Source organism: Tinamus guttatus, unplaced genomic scaffold (genome assembly GCF_059628265.1).
Source record: "Tinamus guttatus ecotype Peru unplaced genomic scaffold, ASM5962826v1 Tinamus_guttatus_pri_ptg000240l, whole genome shotgun sequence".
NCBI lineage: Eukaryota > Metazoa > Chordata > Aves > Tinamiformes > Tinamidae > Tinamus > Tinamus guttatus.
This window is the reverse complement of record NW_028288774.1, coordinates 9,669,571-9,684,067: the sequence shown is the minus strand read 5'-3', so window position 1 is coordinate 9,684,067 and position 14,497 is coordinate 9,669,571. Positions and strand designations below refer to the sequence as shown.

General features: G+C 36.9%; 1 protein-coding gene across 1 annotated transcript in view; it reads right to left on the bottom strand.

The window, feature by feature from the left end:
• MUC5AC (mucin 5AC, oligomeric mucus/gel-forming) overlaps positions 1 to 10,409 on the bottom strand; it is a 54,974-nt gene extending 44,565 nt beyond the window's left edge. The window contains exons 1-11 of the mRNA XM_088525797.1: positions 10,337 to 10,409; positions 8,644 to 8,703; positions 6,912 to 6,974; positions 5,668 to 5,929; positions 4,626 to 4,740; positions 4,128 to 4,218; positions 3,602 to 3,714; positions 2,886 to 3,102; positions 2,415 to 2,540; positions 1,873 to 1,990; positions 902 to 1,040 (exon numbers count right to left, since the gene is read on the bottom strand). Coding sequence (XP_088381923.1) covers positions 902 to 1,040; positions 1,873 to 1,990; positions 2,415 to 2,540; positions 2,886 to 3,102; positions 3,602 to 3,714; positions 4,128 to 4,218; positions 4,626 to 4,740; positions 5,668 to 5,929; positions 6,912 to 6,974; positions 8,644 to 8,703; positions 10,337 to 10,409 — 1,377 coding nt within the window. The remainder of the gene's footprint in view (positions 1 to 901; positions 1,041 to 1,872; positions 1,991 to 2,414; positions 2,541 to 2,885; positions 3,103 to 3,601; positions 3,715 to 4,127; positions 4,219 to 4,625; positions 4,741 to 5,667; positions 5,930 to 6,911; positions 6,975 to 8,643; positions 8,704 to 10,336) is intronic.
• Between the last annotated feature and the right edge of the window lie 4,088 nt (positions 10,410 to 14,497).

Genomic DNA, 14,497 nt, shown 5'->3' with positions numbered 1-14,497 from the left:
CGATTTTTAGGACCTTTTGTGTGCAGGATTAGGTGTTTTTGAACTTCTTGAGCTTCTGAGACTAATTTTAGATATCAGTGCCTGAAGGAGAGTTTAGCATATAAATCTGATCTGCGTCCCATTGTGGACCTAGCTGCATACTTTTGATTCTTACAGAAGACTTTCATTGATTTAGCCTCTGTTATGTCTAAATTACCTCATTTCTGAGACCTAGTGGTTTTCTCTTTTTTTGGCAATATTCAGTTTGATTCTTTTGGGAGCATTTTTTATTTATAAGCCTTTATGACAAGTTTACATCACTCACCCTATACAAATCAACAATAAATATAATCAAGATTCTGAAATTTGCAAATCTGAAGTTACTTATTTAGACATACTTGCTCAGAATTTAGTCTCTAATAATGTAAAAAATCCAGTATATCCTAACTATTCCTGTAAATTATTTATGAATGATAGAATACCTCTGTGACATCTTAGCTTTTTGCTTTAGACTCTGGAGCTTTATACATTCACTGGGAAAACTAGTTGAAAGACTGATCATCATATATGAAACAACCAACTTACCTCCTCTGAATTCTACATAATAATTCCAATATGAATACTGCTAATCAAATAGGGGCCTGAACTATATTAATGGAAAGCATAGAGATTATTGCACAGAACCTAAAAATGCAGTGAAATTATTAAATGCTGGTCAAAATACACAAAAATACTACACTATATTCATTTACTATAATGAATAGTACTGAAAGCCTACTTAAATCCATTTAAGGTTCAGTGTTGATGCATAAATTACAGAAAGTTAATGCCATTATTAACAGTTTTAATTAAGTGGCATTGTATTTAATAAAACCATTTTCTTTAGCATAGTGTGCCAAATAATAACATGACTCATTTTTACCTTGGTCAGGACATAGCTACAGTCTCCAAAGAAGGAATAATGCTTCTCATCAAATGTTGAGATATGGGAACCTCCTTCAATACTGCAAGTCCCCGGACATGACTGGGCGACACAAGTCCACTCACCTCCAGCACAGGTACTAAAATGATGAAGGCATTCAGTAAGCTTGGGTCATGCACATATAAAAGACACAAGGCAAGGTGATACCTTTATTTTCCTCTGAGGTATTATTCATATTGTCTTTTGGAGACGCATGATTGCTTACAAAGAATCAGCATTGCTTTGAAGTCTCAGAATGAGTATGAAAAGGCATATTTAAATTAGTGATTTTTTTTTTCAGTTAAGGCCTTTGATTGGCAGTCCTTTCTTGGACAAAATTCAGTCCTAGTGAATTCTGTGTGTTCTGGAATCCATTTTTCTGCATATGAAGGAGAGACCTTCGTCTCCATTAGTGTGAAAATCACATCCATGTTTTTGTATTCACAGAGAGCTAAATAGATAAATTTTACACTTACAGAATAATATTTCTGTAACTACACTAAAACTTTAAAGTATATACCATGCCTGTCAAATGTCTCTCAAACATGATCTCCCAACCATCTAATGCAACATGTTCCTGAACGTTTTGCCCCCAGTAGTATTTACATGATTGTCCTGTTATTACATGGTAGTGCTGCTGAGGCATTTACACATATGACACAGCAATTTACATTTTTAAACACTGAAGCCTCCAGTCTTTCTTAGGTAATTGGTCTTGGAATGGGAGTGCCCATATATAAACTTAAAATTTTGCTTTCATGTATGAAGATAAAAAAAGATTTAAGTACTTATTTTAAAAAATGCTTAAGTCAAAAGACTTAAATTGGCAGATATTTCCTAATTTCTTTTCAAGAAGTAATTGCTAATGTTTCCCTGCCTTCAAAATGTTCAGGTAATGCATCTAAAGCAGTATGAAGAAGGCAGTGTGTTACCATGATCTGCACTTGGATGAGAAAGAGGCACCAGGAGCATAAATTTCGCCTTCATAGGTACAGTGACATTGTTGACGGGAAATACAACCAGCACCATTAATGTCATCAAATACCATTCCTAGAGGAAAAAAAAAAAGTCTTTTACTCATTCAGATGTGCACTGTAGAACCTGCTTTGGTGTACGCAGGCGGGAGATGCTAAAGTATGCAGCATTTCTTCTCTATTGCAAGGAAAATGAAGAATAAGCATCTTGAAATAATGGCATGTCAGCTATATAGAGCTTGAAGGGCTATATTCAGTTGAAGGGCAGCTAAAATCTTAAGGTGATCATAGCAGATCAGTAGGGAAATACTCTTCTATTATGATATTCATTAGATGAGAATTAGGATTAGAATTATGAGATGACAAGATGGCAAAATGGATTAGATCACACAAAGAACATGGTTGTTACTGTGAGTGTGATGTGAATGATAAAGAGTAGGAAAGTTGCTAAATGTGTACTAGCACTTTTGACATGAGAAAAATGTAGGAAATCAGCTTGCCTGGAGGACAGATGCAGCCATCCATGCAGTGATCTTCACAAAGTGCAGATCGTTCAGGGTTGGTGCAGGTGTCAGAGCATGGGGAGCCACATTCCTGGTATTGCATGTTGAAAGGACATGATTTGGCTGAAAGTAGAAAGAACAGTGTAATGCTGACTTTTCCTTTGAAACCTTGAGAAAACAGTCTTTATGATCTAGAACGCTTGCTGTTGAGTTGTAATGGGGAATCCTGATCCAAGTGAGGACATTAATATCTGCAACTTGTTAGAGCTCTGGCTAAACACTGAAGCTCCTTGGAAAAGCAAAATCCTCTAAAACCCCGAAGTCTTGAGCATAATCAGGATAAAACTGATTTCATGAATTTACATGGGCCTTTTAATAGCTGTCTACTTCAGGTTAAATTTCACATAAGTGGAGTTTATCACACGTGGGTAACGAGCATAAGTGAAAGTCCCTTCCCAAGACACTTACGACACAGTTCAGAGGTCCTCCAGTTCAGAGGCTGTCCACCTGCATGAGCGCACTGCCGGGAGTATTCAGCAAAGGTGTTGCACATACAGAAATCAGCCATGGAGTTATCACAATGGCATAAGTCTTGTATGCAAGTTTCAATGTAGTCCTTAACATCCACAAGTACATTACAGCTTTTGAATGCTTCACTAGTTAATACTATTTGACAGATAGAACCCTGGGAAGGAAAACAGAGAAGATAAAACAAGAGTGTTTAGAAAAAAAGAAACTATTTTATTTAGGAAATACACTATAGCATACCATGGACCAAATGTCCATCTGGCTCAGAATCCTGTCTGACTAAAAACAGATACGTAGGGAAAAATGTAACAATATGGCAAGTATACATAAGACTTCCTTGGTGAATTTCCCCACTTTCTGCTACTTTCAATGCAGGTGACTTCCTAAGCCTTATTTGGTTTATATGGAACTTCTTACTGAATTTCTCTTCCATGAAAATGTCTACTCCCCCTTAATTCATATAAACTTTTAGCATTCACTTTGGCAAAGAGTTAAAAATTAAATTTGGAAACATTTTGTTTCCAGGCTGTTCATGCTGTATTTTTTCCCAGTCTTAATTACGTTTTTTTTCCCCCAAACTCCAAGCAAGTATGTATGTTACATTGAAAACAAAACAAAACAAGAAACAACCCAAGTTCTGAAAAGGAAATTCTTACAAATTCAGTCGTGCAGTTCCCCAGAACAGCAGAAGGAATAGGGTCATCACACTGTTCTGTGGGTCCGTCCATCTTCTGCATGTTCCCAAACTGCAGGGCAGTCAATTTTGTCCCTATAAAAAGCAGTGAAAATATCAGAATACTATCTGCTGGATTACTGGCTTTTACATGGAAACATTCTCTTTGTAACACTACCAGGTATGACATGAATAGTGATTATCAAATATTATCACTATAATATGAATTGTATAGGGAGATAACAAAAATAAGAGACTGAAGCCTAAATACTGGAAAAAGTAGAATATTGCATGTGGCAACTTTTAAAATAGCTAATGGTTCAGGGAGCAGCCTAATGCATCTAAAATCCCTGTCTCTATTACATAAATATTAAAACTAACATCATGAATGTACATGCCAGACTTATCACTACTTTGCAGTTAATCTGACTCTCAATCCATGTCACAGGATACTGCTAAAAGAAAGAAAAACAGACTGCCAATATTTAATAATGTTTTTTATTACTTACTCTGTGACATAAACTCATTGTTAATTGGTATTCCATTGAAGTCTCCACAGAGCCCACAAGTCTGATTGGCATATTTCTTATCCAGTTCCACCTAAAAGAAACGAGAAAAGTGACTTTAGGTTCAAAGTAACATCTGGAACAGTCTGTGTTAATATCACTTGCATATTCAAAAGTCTGACATATGTGTGCCATGCAGACAGTATGGTGTGGTAACAAGTCGGGCACCAGTATGAATGTCAGTGATGACCTAGAAAACTTTGGTCTTACTTTATCTGTGATCATCAGAGTGTTGCTGCTATACTTGTGGGGATATGGATTCTGAGCTGGGGTGAAGGAAAAAGAAAATAGAAAGGAGGATTGGGAGGAGAGCACAATACACTAGAAATGGATACAAACCCAAATTTAGTTAAAGCCTGTCTAAAATATTAAGTTTAGAGAGATGTAAATAGAGTATTTTGTAAAAGCAGATTTTCTGCTACGTTTTGGATATTTTCTTACCAGGAGGGCATCCTCTTCATTCCAGAGGAAGACCAGTCCTAACTTGGCAGTAACTTTCAAGTAGTTGTTACTTTTCTCTATCAAGATTCCCATCTGACTGTAGGGCAGCTGAATCCTGGATAAAAAAAAATCACAGTAATTCAGTGGGGGAAGGTGCAGAATAGTCCTTGAATATCTGCACTGATATCCATTCTCATTCTCTCTGAGACGCTTCAAAATGAATCAGTTACAGCAATAACTACAGCAAGGACAATTCAATTTTGTAGTGTTCTGGCTGCCTCCTATGGAGTTGTTTCTCAGTGCCCAAATGGATCAGCCTTGTTTCCACAGCAGTTCCTTTTCACTCTCTCTGTTGATGGTGTTTTGGAAAGTAAAATGTTGAAGTGATTCTTAGGTTATATTGTTCAGAAAAATATTGTGAGGTTCAGTTTGGCAGGCAATCTGTTTCAGGATATTGCTATTTACTCCTTAAAGCGCTTTATAATAAAGAGATAGACTCTTTAGGCTCTGTGTGACATGAGTGCCATTCAGAAGGTGTACCCAAGATAACCTTTAGACTTGCTATAACTTGCTGTACATAGCTGCTATAGTACACAGATCACTGTGGGATAGCTGTCCAAATATTTACCCAGGTTTTTGGAGAGGTTTCACACACCATGCCATAGTTAATGTTACCATTACTACATAAATAGGACATTTCCAGGATAACTAATTTAAGCTGCTGTCACTGCTTAACTGCACACTCTTCACCAGAAGATCAAAAGCCATCAAAAATTCCTCTCAGGGCTCCTATTCCGGTAAAGGCAATGGAAAAGTAGAAACTTTAAAGGGTATAAGAGTTTAACACTCTGGATGAATACAGTAGTATTTAGGTCGCTGTCAGGCCCTCATTTCTGCTATCTCTTCAAGAAGGACCTGTGTCCTCCAGCTGCTTGGGAGCACTCTGAGATCACATGAGGGAAAGTGATGCTCCCTCAGTGAGCCTGCTGGGAGCAGAAGTACTGATGTCACCTTCAGGGCATAGTAGAAAGTATAAACGTACGGCTTGCCAGCAAGCAGGACACCACTGCGGGTCAGTTCAATCACTGCTCCCTCCAGCTTCATGATGATGTGAGTGATTACGGTAGCATTTTCCACCATTGTACGCCTTATCTGGATATTGAAGTCCTCATAGGCAGACTTGCAGTTGGATGCAAAGATGTAATTGCAGACCCCAGGGAAGTAAAAGATATCCCCATCAAAGGTCTTGAAGTGGAAGTTACCCCACGTGCTGCACACACGGCCATTGTGAGAGGGATTGCCAGCTGTGGATTCAAAATGAGATGTTAGAATTTTCTGTAATTTGCAGAAGTTACCTCCTTAAATTGTTTCCCTATCTAAATGTTTTCTCCTCTTTTATTTCTTTCACCAGCCAAAAAGCGCCCATTTTTTGTCTGCCTTCCTATAAAGCTATTTAGTTATTTAACTATTATTTAGCTAGTTTGATTATTTTTTATGTTTTATTATCTTTTTGCATGAGAATATATAGAATAAGACTTGTTGAGACCTCCTGGGTCACTGAGTCAGTTCACTGTTCTTGTTTTGCCAACAACTGTATTCTATAAACCCTTTTTTTTTAAAGTATGAAGTTTGAAGTTCCACCTTCACAATTCAGTTTAAAGTTAGTACAAAACTAGCTAATATTCCTTCTGGGGAAGGCCACTCATAACCCTTCTAATCTGCCAGCTCTTCTAAGGGCTGGCAGATTTTGCCAGGTTTTTTAGAGATTGTATGTTTGCCTGTGCTTGGGCCAGCACCATCATTACTCTGGAGAAGTTTCACCTCCTGATCTCCTCTGCCTTTTATAGATAACATTATTCTCAGGCTCCATTTTACTGCAGCAGGTTCCTATCTATCTCCCTGATGATCCTCACAGTTCCCCTCTGCCTCTCTTCCAGATTTCTACTCACCCTGCCAGCACATGGGTCATCAGAATTGTACCCTATATGCTACGTGAGGTCTCATCAATGTTTTGAGTCTGTTAAGATTTTCCTATATTTTATTGGAAATAGTGTGCATGTTATATCCAAGGATTATATTTGTCCTTTCCATGACTGCCTCATATTAACAAAATACAAACTGGGCTTTGGGCCATATTTAAATTGTCCTTATTACCCCATGAACTACTTCAGTTGTTCTCTTTTTATTTTGTAAGGCTAAAAGATCTTACATAATCTGTTCAGTCACTCTGGCCTTTATGATCCATACGAACACGTATATGTGAGCCATGAAATTTCTTTAACTTACACTTTATTGACAATGTGTTTGGAAGAGGTGGAATGATTGTCACTCTTTTTGATTTGGTACCGGCTGTATTAAGATCTAAGGAAGAAAAAGAAAAATTTTGTAAAGTGTAAAGGCAATAAAATTGCCTTGTCTCTTTCAACAAATAACATTTGCTTCTGCTAGGTAGAGTTTCCATGAGGTTTTACTGGTGCTTTAGCAGAGTGCCCTGTGCACTCCCTGTGGGTTTCACTAAAGATCAAATACTTAAGACCATTCTGTATGACTCTAATTCTTTTCTCCAGTATTTGTTCAAGATTCCCATCTGATGCTGGTACTGCTGATCTGAGCTCAAAGGCAACAATCTGATTCTGAGAGTTCAGCATTGTTACAGGAATGCAGAAAAAACAGTGGTAATGCCTATATTTGGACCTTTGCGTCTCGGTAAGTTTAGAAGCTCAAAATTGCTTAAGAATCTTAGCAGTACCTTGAGAAACACCAGCTATTTTGAAGTTCTTGTCTTTCTCGGTGCAGAAGGAAACACATACTTTTAAACAGAAAATTCAAGCTTTTTTTTTTTTTTTAAAAAAAAAGCACTTAAAATTCTGTGAAACTTTAATTGTGTACTTTTTCATGAAAGGACTTCTATTTGCAGGATTGCCCTAATTTTTCCGTATCTGAATCTATTGTTTTCTCTTTGGTTACAGGTATGAAAGAGATATGATGCATAGAGAACCTACAGTGTATTTCCTCAAAATGAGAGTTTGAGAACTTGGTGTATTTTCTCCCTTGAAAGTATCATAATCATGGAGTCTGATGACTTTTGTACTGTAAACTGCAGTATTAGCCATTGATTTTTCCATTTATATCCGAAAGGATGGCTAAGACAGACTGGTGTTTTAGAAAGCCAATCTAATTTAGTCTTCTTATAAGGATATAAAGGAAAAGGACATATCCTAGCTTCCTTGCCTATTTGTTGCAATGTTTAAGTGATCTCACCATTATTACACAATTTGTACTATACTCCCAGTTTGTGTTTACCACTGTTTTAACTTCCAGCTATTGAACTCACAGATTTCAGATTGCAGCAGGGTGAATGATTAAATTTCATTCTGATAAGATAAACAGTAGAATGTATTTATAATAAGAACTGGGAAAAAATGTCAAAATTTTTATGCAACATTGGTTTGGGCCTCTAATCAGTGTTGCAGCAGTTCATATTGTATCTTTCTCCCCTTTTTTTCTGTGTACAGTTACTATATGCATACTGATACATACTGAAGTATGTGTCATAATGTTATTTTTATATATATATGATCTTTTAGTGCTTAATCTTTGAGTGTAGTTGAAAGTAGTCACACTTTTGTTGTTCTTTCGTGAGAGTGGCATCTTAACACAGCATAAAAAATGTATGTTTTATTACCTACTATCAGGTACTTTTGTGATATGTATATATGCGCACACTCCCTCTGAAAACACACTTTCAGATAGATGGCATGTACCTTTCATGAAACTAAAGATTAGATAGCAGTTTTGCATCAGTAGGCCAAATCCATTGGGCCAGATTTCAGAGGAACTTCTCCATCTTATAGCAGTCAGAGATCTGCTGGAACTTGGGTATACTGTACCCAAGGATTTCCCTTTCTTTCTCTTTTTTAGGACGCATCATATTATAGCCATTTTAGGCCTATTCTAGTAATCTTATTTATTAATTATTTTTTTCGACAAAGAGGTAGATCAGCATAGAAATACTTACAGTCTTGTCGCTGCTGGATAGACGAAGAAACGTACTTGGCTTCACTGCCCTGGACTTGAACTGCAACAAGAAGAGGGGAGGAGGAAAAACTAGTGTTTAATTTGCGGGAGTACATTCACCGTTTTTTTCAGTTATATCTGCTTAAAGAGCAAACAGATAGAACGGAAAGAACAAGAGTCAAAAATCAGTAAATCTGCCCTGATATACAACAGGGCCCTGGTTACATCAAGATCCAAAGTTATTCTGTATTTTACAATTTCAACCTCTTTTCATAGTAAGTAAAACCCACAAGCCACACGGAGAGAGTCAGGCCTTTCCAAAAGATAGTTTGCTATTGTTGATTACGCCACAAAGCGAAAGTTTTTGCTTCCAGTGATGAAATCATTTTGTCCATGTCATTCCATGCCATTCCATTCCATAACAGCACATGTAATTTGCAGTGCCTTGAGTAGCCCTACTGCGCCAGAGCAAAGGGCTCTTATCACGCAGAGAACAGAATGCAGGAGAAGGTATGCTGGATGGGGAGAGTTAGAAATGCCAGACAGGAGGTCAGCTGGATCCCACAGAGCAATCAATAGGCAATACTGCTAGGGGGCCTAACTGAATTTGGACATGAGGTGAGATACATAGTGCCTTCCCTGTTGTACCACTTGAGTGTCTGCATCTGGTTTTGGAAGGAGATGTTGTGCTGCTTTTAGAAAGGTAAAACCAGTCTGTGCTGCTGGGCCCAGCTTCCTTAGCTTCCTAGCCCCAAAGAGCTTTTTGCTCATCTTCCTATTGACTGTCTGGTACCAACACCCACACCATACACCTCATGCCACACGCATCACAGATCCTCATTTCCTTAGCACAGCATGGTAAGTTTAAGACAGCTTCTTGGTGTGGTGTTCTTTAAAAAAATAGCTTTTAAATTTAAGTTAGTGTGAAATTCCCAGGAAGTAGGACACTGGGATCTGAGATCAAAATGCATTCAAACTAGCATTGTTATGTTAACTCTAAGGGGAATTGGAGTATTAATAAAAAAAAAGAAGAGTTTCCATCTGGCTGTATTAAGTGCCTTTGTAGAATAATTAAGGCATCATGAATCCCAAAAATTTAAGGCACTATAAATTCCAATCTGAGAGAAACAAGATTTTTACTTATTTGAAAAAAATAAACCTGTGCACTGACCTTTTATAAAATCTTGTGTGTAATAACAGATGAACCCATATGTTGACCAACATTTTTAAAACAGAAGTCCCTTTTTTCCATAGTGTACCATCAGCTGATAGAACAACCTAAATTGTTAATAATGTGAAAGGATTCCACTAATTTGCTTCTTTCTAAAGCCGTTTTTATGCTTTTTGCTCCATGCATTTGCAAATGCTCTACCTTATGAAGCGGACATCAAAGACTAAATGATAATCTGAGGTACTTGGATGGAAATATGAGTTAGCTCCGTTAAATTCACTAATTCAGCTATTCCAGATTTCATCTAGAGAAAATAAGGTAAGAATCTTCAATAGAGTATGAACTTTGAAGATGTTTGTATTTTTCTTCTTAGGAAGGAAAGTATTTGTAATAGAAAATAAAAAAAATGGTATAAAGTTAAAAAGTTCTGTAGCTTCACAAAGCCAAGAAAATTGTTTCAAACTTCAAACGGATTATAAATTCTTCAGAGCAGTAAAAATGCAAAGCAAGTAAGTCCTCCTACCTTTGATCTGGGCGAAGGCAAGTGCTAGTATTGATATCCATAGTGGTATTCGTGTCCCACCACCTGTGCCCATCTTCTGGGAAGTTCGGTAGGAACTACCGAACAACCTGCCTCTGAGAAAATACCTGTCTGCTCTCGAGTCTTATATAGTGAGAGAGTAGATGTTGGCTCAGTTCCCAGATTGTTTCACAAGGTTCTTGAAAGGTGGAGCTTCAGACATTTTCATTTTCCTTCGCAAGTGCACAGGTAAATAGAGGATGCTCTGACTTCTCTAAGATATTTGCACTCTAGGAGGAGTCTTCTTTCTGAGAGACTTTTTTTGAAGAAACATTAAGAAATGAGCAGCAGTCAAGTTTTGCTCAATCATACTTCCCAGATCATTTATATATTCTGAAGTAAATATACGTTAAGGGACTCCTGTATGCATTTTGAGGACGAGTGGGAATGAATGATTTGGCATTTTTTCTGTTCCTCTTATGGTAATAGTTCCTCTTCTCTGAACAGTATTTTGTGAATATATTAATATATTTATTTACAGTTATAGTGCAGATATGCTACTTTAGTGAATGAATCTTTATTTATGGCATTTTACTTTGTGGTGTAGGGAAGCATAGTCTTTTAGTAGGGCTAATCCCATAATAATACATGGGATTGAGCAATTCCTACAAAGAAGAAGGAAATAACTTCTGTCCATGTTCAATGGGAACAAAACAGTAGATAATTAGGTTTAATACCAGGAATGAAGTCCAGGTGAGAGACTGGGAAGAAAATTTCTTTTTGAAGGGCTTGTGAAGCGCTTGTATAGATTACCTGAGAGGACAGTGGAATTTCTATCATGAGTGGTTTTTAAGAACAGGTTAGACGAATGTCTGCCTGAGAATGGTGTAAGTGTAGCTGATTGTGCCCTGGGGCTGGGGAATGGACTAAATGACCATTTAGATTCCTTCCAACCCTATTTACTATGTTTTTCCTCAAAAATACACCCATTCTTGCTGTTGGAGTAGTTATTTTTGAGGAAATAGTTTTACTATTTAGAAGAGATCAGTAAAAAGCCCTATTTTTTTTCCAAAGCACTAATAAAGACATTGTTTTCTCTGAACATTTTAAAAGTGCAACTGGCTATTAGTATTTACATAAATGTGATGCTTGAACATGTTGAGGAAAAGAATTGGCCATTTGATCATGAGTTATACCTCTGGTAACTTTACGGAAGTATAATTTAATATAGAATTTATCTTAATTTTTAAATGAGGAGAAGATAGCTACAACTACAGAATATACAGAAATAGACACAGTGAAAAATGAAGGTGTTATCACCTCTAATAGTTGTTATCAAAATACCAAGAGAAAAAGTTATGAAAGAGAAATTGCTAGAGATGTAACTAGAAAATAATTATAGTAATGTTAAAATAGTAAGGCAAAGACCGCTGGATAATACACATGAATCTATTTTATCTGTTCAAGTGGAGAAACATATATTAGTGAGAGGAACAGTATATTTTATGAATCATTACATTGCTTGCCACTGAAAAATCATATCAACAGTTGCTATGTAGTTTCAGATACACAGGTTAACATTTCCTGCGTGTTCAGGGAAGTACGATGACGTTATAGCGATCGCAGTTTGATCACTATTGATGATTCCTATTATATAATCTTCGTAAGTTAGGCAGAAACCTAAGCTGGTTTACACTTAAATTGAATTTACTGGTCCGGCTGTTAAGGTTGCATGAAAAGTCATGGTCTATACCTGAGTTTTTGGTTCAAAGGCCCACATCTCCGCTATGTCATGGATCATGTCATTCTAAAATTCTTGGTCAGCTTGTTCACAAGGTCTCTAGATCTCTTTTCCAGATGGTTAGCCCCTAGCCTATACTCTTGCATGGGATTGTTGGATCTCATGTGCATGACTTTTCATTTACTGTTGATGAACTTTGTGAGGTTCTTGTCAGCATCTTTATCCAACTTGTCAATAACAGTACTGTCATCCTGAATTTTCACTTTTCCTCCTAATTTGTTATTGTCTTTGTTACTCACTCTAATTATTGGAGTATTGCGTCCTGCTGTTCAAGTTACTAATAAAGTTACTGAACAGTACTGGTCCCAGTCAATTCTGGATGGATGCCACTGATAACTAACAGATGGTTATCTGTTAGATTTTGTATCATTTTGTATGATTGATGACAAATCTTTGAACCTAACCGCTGAACCACACTTCCACCTACATTATTATACCCTTATCCAGTTCTAATGTCACCAGTTGGTCCATAAGCGCACTGTGAGCGACTAAGTCCAGTGAGATGGCAAAAAGGAGGCAGTAGTTTTCTATTTAAAAATTGTCAGACTGGAAAAGAGAAGAATTTTTAATTAATTTCTTTGCCTTTAAAGACAGAGCTTGGGAAGGCTGAAGCTGTTAAAATTGGAATAGCTTCATTTTAGTGGAAAGGATAAAAGTATTTTTAGTTGATGTGAACTCTTGTAACTCCTCGATACCAACCCTTGGATGTAACTTAACAGAGAATTCTACTGCGTTCGTCACTGGCTGACCATTTGCACTGCTCTGAAGTTGAGCCCTAGTTCCAAAATTTGTGACAGGACATTCATCTTGGAGTTCAGCAGAAGTAGCATTCTGATTGTCCCTAATTTTTGTTCTTAGGATTCAAACCCAAGCTCCTGCTTCTCTGAAAATTTCGTCAAAGTGAGGTGACTGATCACTTACTGTTTATTAACTTTTCAAAAGTTATTCTCTTTATTAGGTGACGATGAACTGACTTTTTGCCAGTTGTAGAAAATTTTTCATTGTTAAAAATTACAATAGGAATACAGCTCTGTTGTGTCCTCTGTTAGGTCTTAGTCAAGCATAATGCTACTGATCCATTCTTTTGCTTCTTTGCAGATGATTAGATAGAACTCCATTGGCCTGAAAAATCAAATTACTTAAATGGCTAGGATTTCAAACACTATTTCATTCATAGGAATATTTCTTCTGTATTAAATTGCAATCCCTTCAGAACAGAAGCAGACATTTAGTATTAGTATGTGTTTAGTATGTATTTAGTATTTCGTATGCACTGTACAGGCTTGAACACACAATGCTTTGATCACAATTGCAGTCTACATGCTTCATTGTCATGCAGATAATGTATAGGATGATTAGGATCTGTTGAAAGAATGCAAGCTCTATTTACATGTAGTGTCATTTAGAAGGACCCAAGCAAAGCTTAACTTAGTTTAGATAATCAGGCACTGGGAGCTGTCTAGCTGCAAGATAAGGTGCTAGTTTACTCAACATAACTAGGAAATGAAATATAATTATGAAAATATTTCTTACATTATTTGACTGTTTCCCTTCAGAATGATATTTAACCACAGAATATCACAGAATCCTATATTAGAGAATTCCACTTACTTAAGGTTAGCAAAGAGATAGTATTTTCAGTGGAGCTTGTTGTATATACCTATGCTCTTATAATGACCAAATTTCTTTTCCTGGGAAAGATTTGAAATGTCATGACTGGTGTTAACTGGGTCAAGAGGACAATAGTATTAGCATTAGCACAATAATGTGAGATTACTGCAAGTTCCCAATGTAACCCTGCACTTGTGCCTAAATGCTCTACAAACTGGTATAAGGTGTTTTTTACCCCTAATAAAACATTCTGAGGTTGAACAGCATTGTTTTAGCCCATGCCTTCCTTTATACCTTCTCCACAAATCTAGTGCCAAATTTCAGATTGTCATTCCCAGGATTTTTGCATACAGAACAACCTTCTAATGACTGGCTGGTTTTGCCAGCTGCATCCATTAATGTTTCTGCACTTCAGTTCTAGCAGCACTGCATGCTCCTCTGCATCCTGCCCTTTCTCTTTTCTTCTTGTCCCACTATCCTTTTGCAGCTTCTTCTTGACGTACCTGGTCTCCTCCTAGTTCTTCCTTTCACTTAATTTTCCCTACCTTTTTTCCTCTGCCACAATATAGCAAAAACAGAGCAAAGTCTTTCAGGAGCTTTTTGATAAATAAAGCATCTTAATTCTGTTCCACAGAAAGCAGAGTAAAAAATTGCACTCCTTGCTCTAAGGCTGTGCAAAATCAACAAATCAAAGAAAATGACAGAATTCATATTGTTTGTACAATTTTCTCTGTTGAATAAGTGAATTCTGA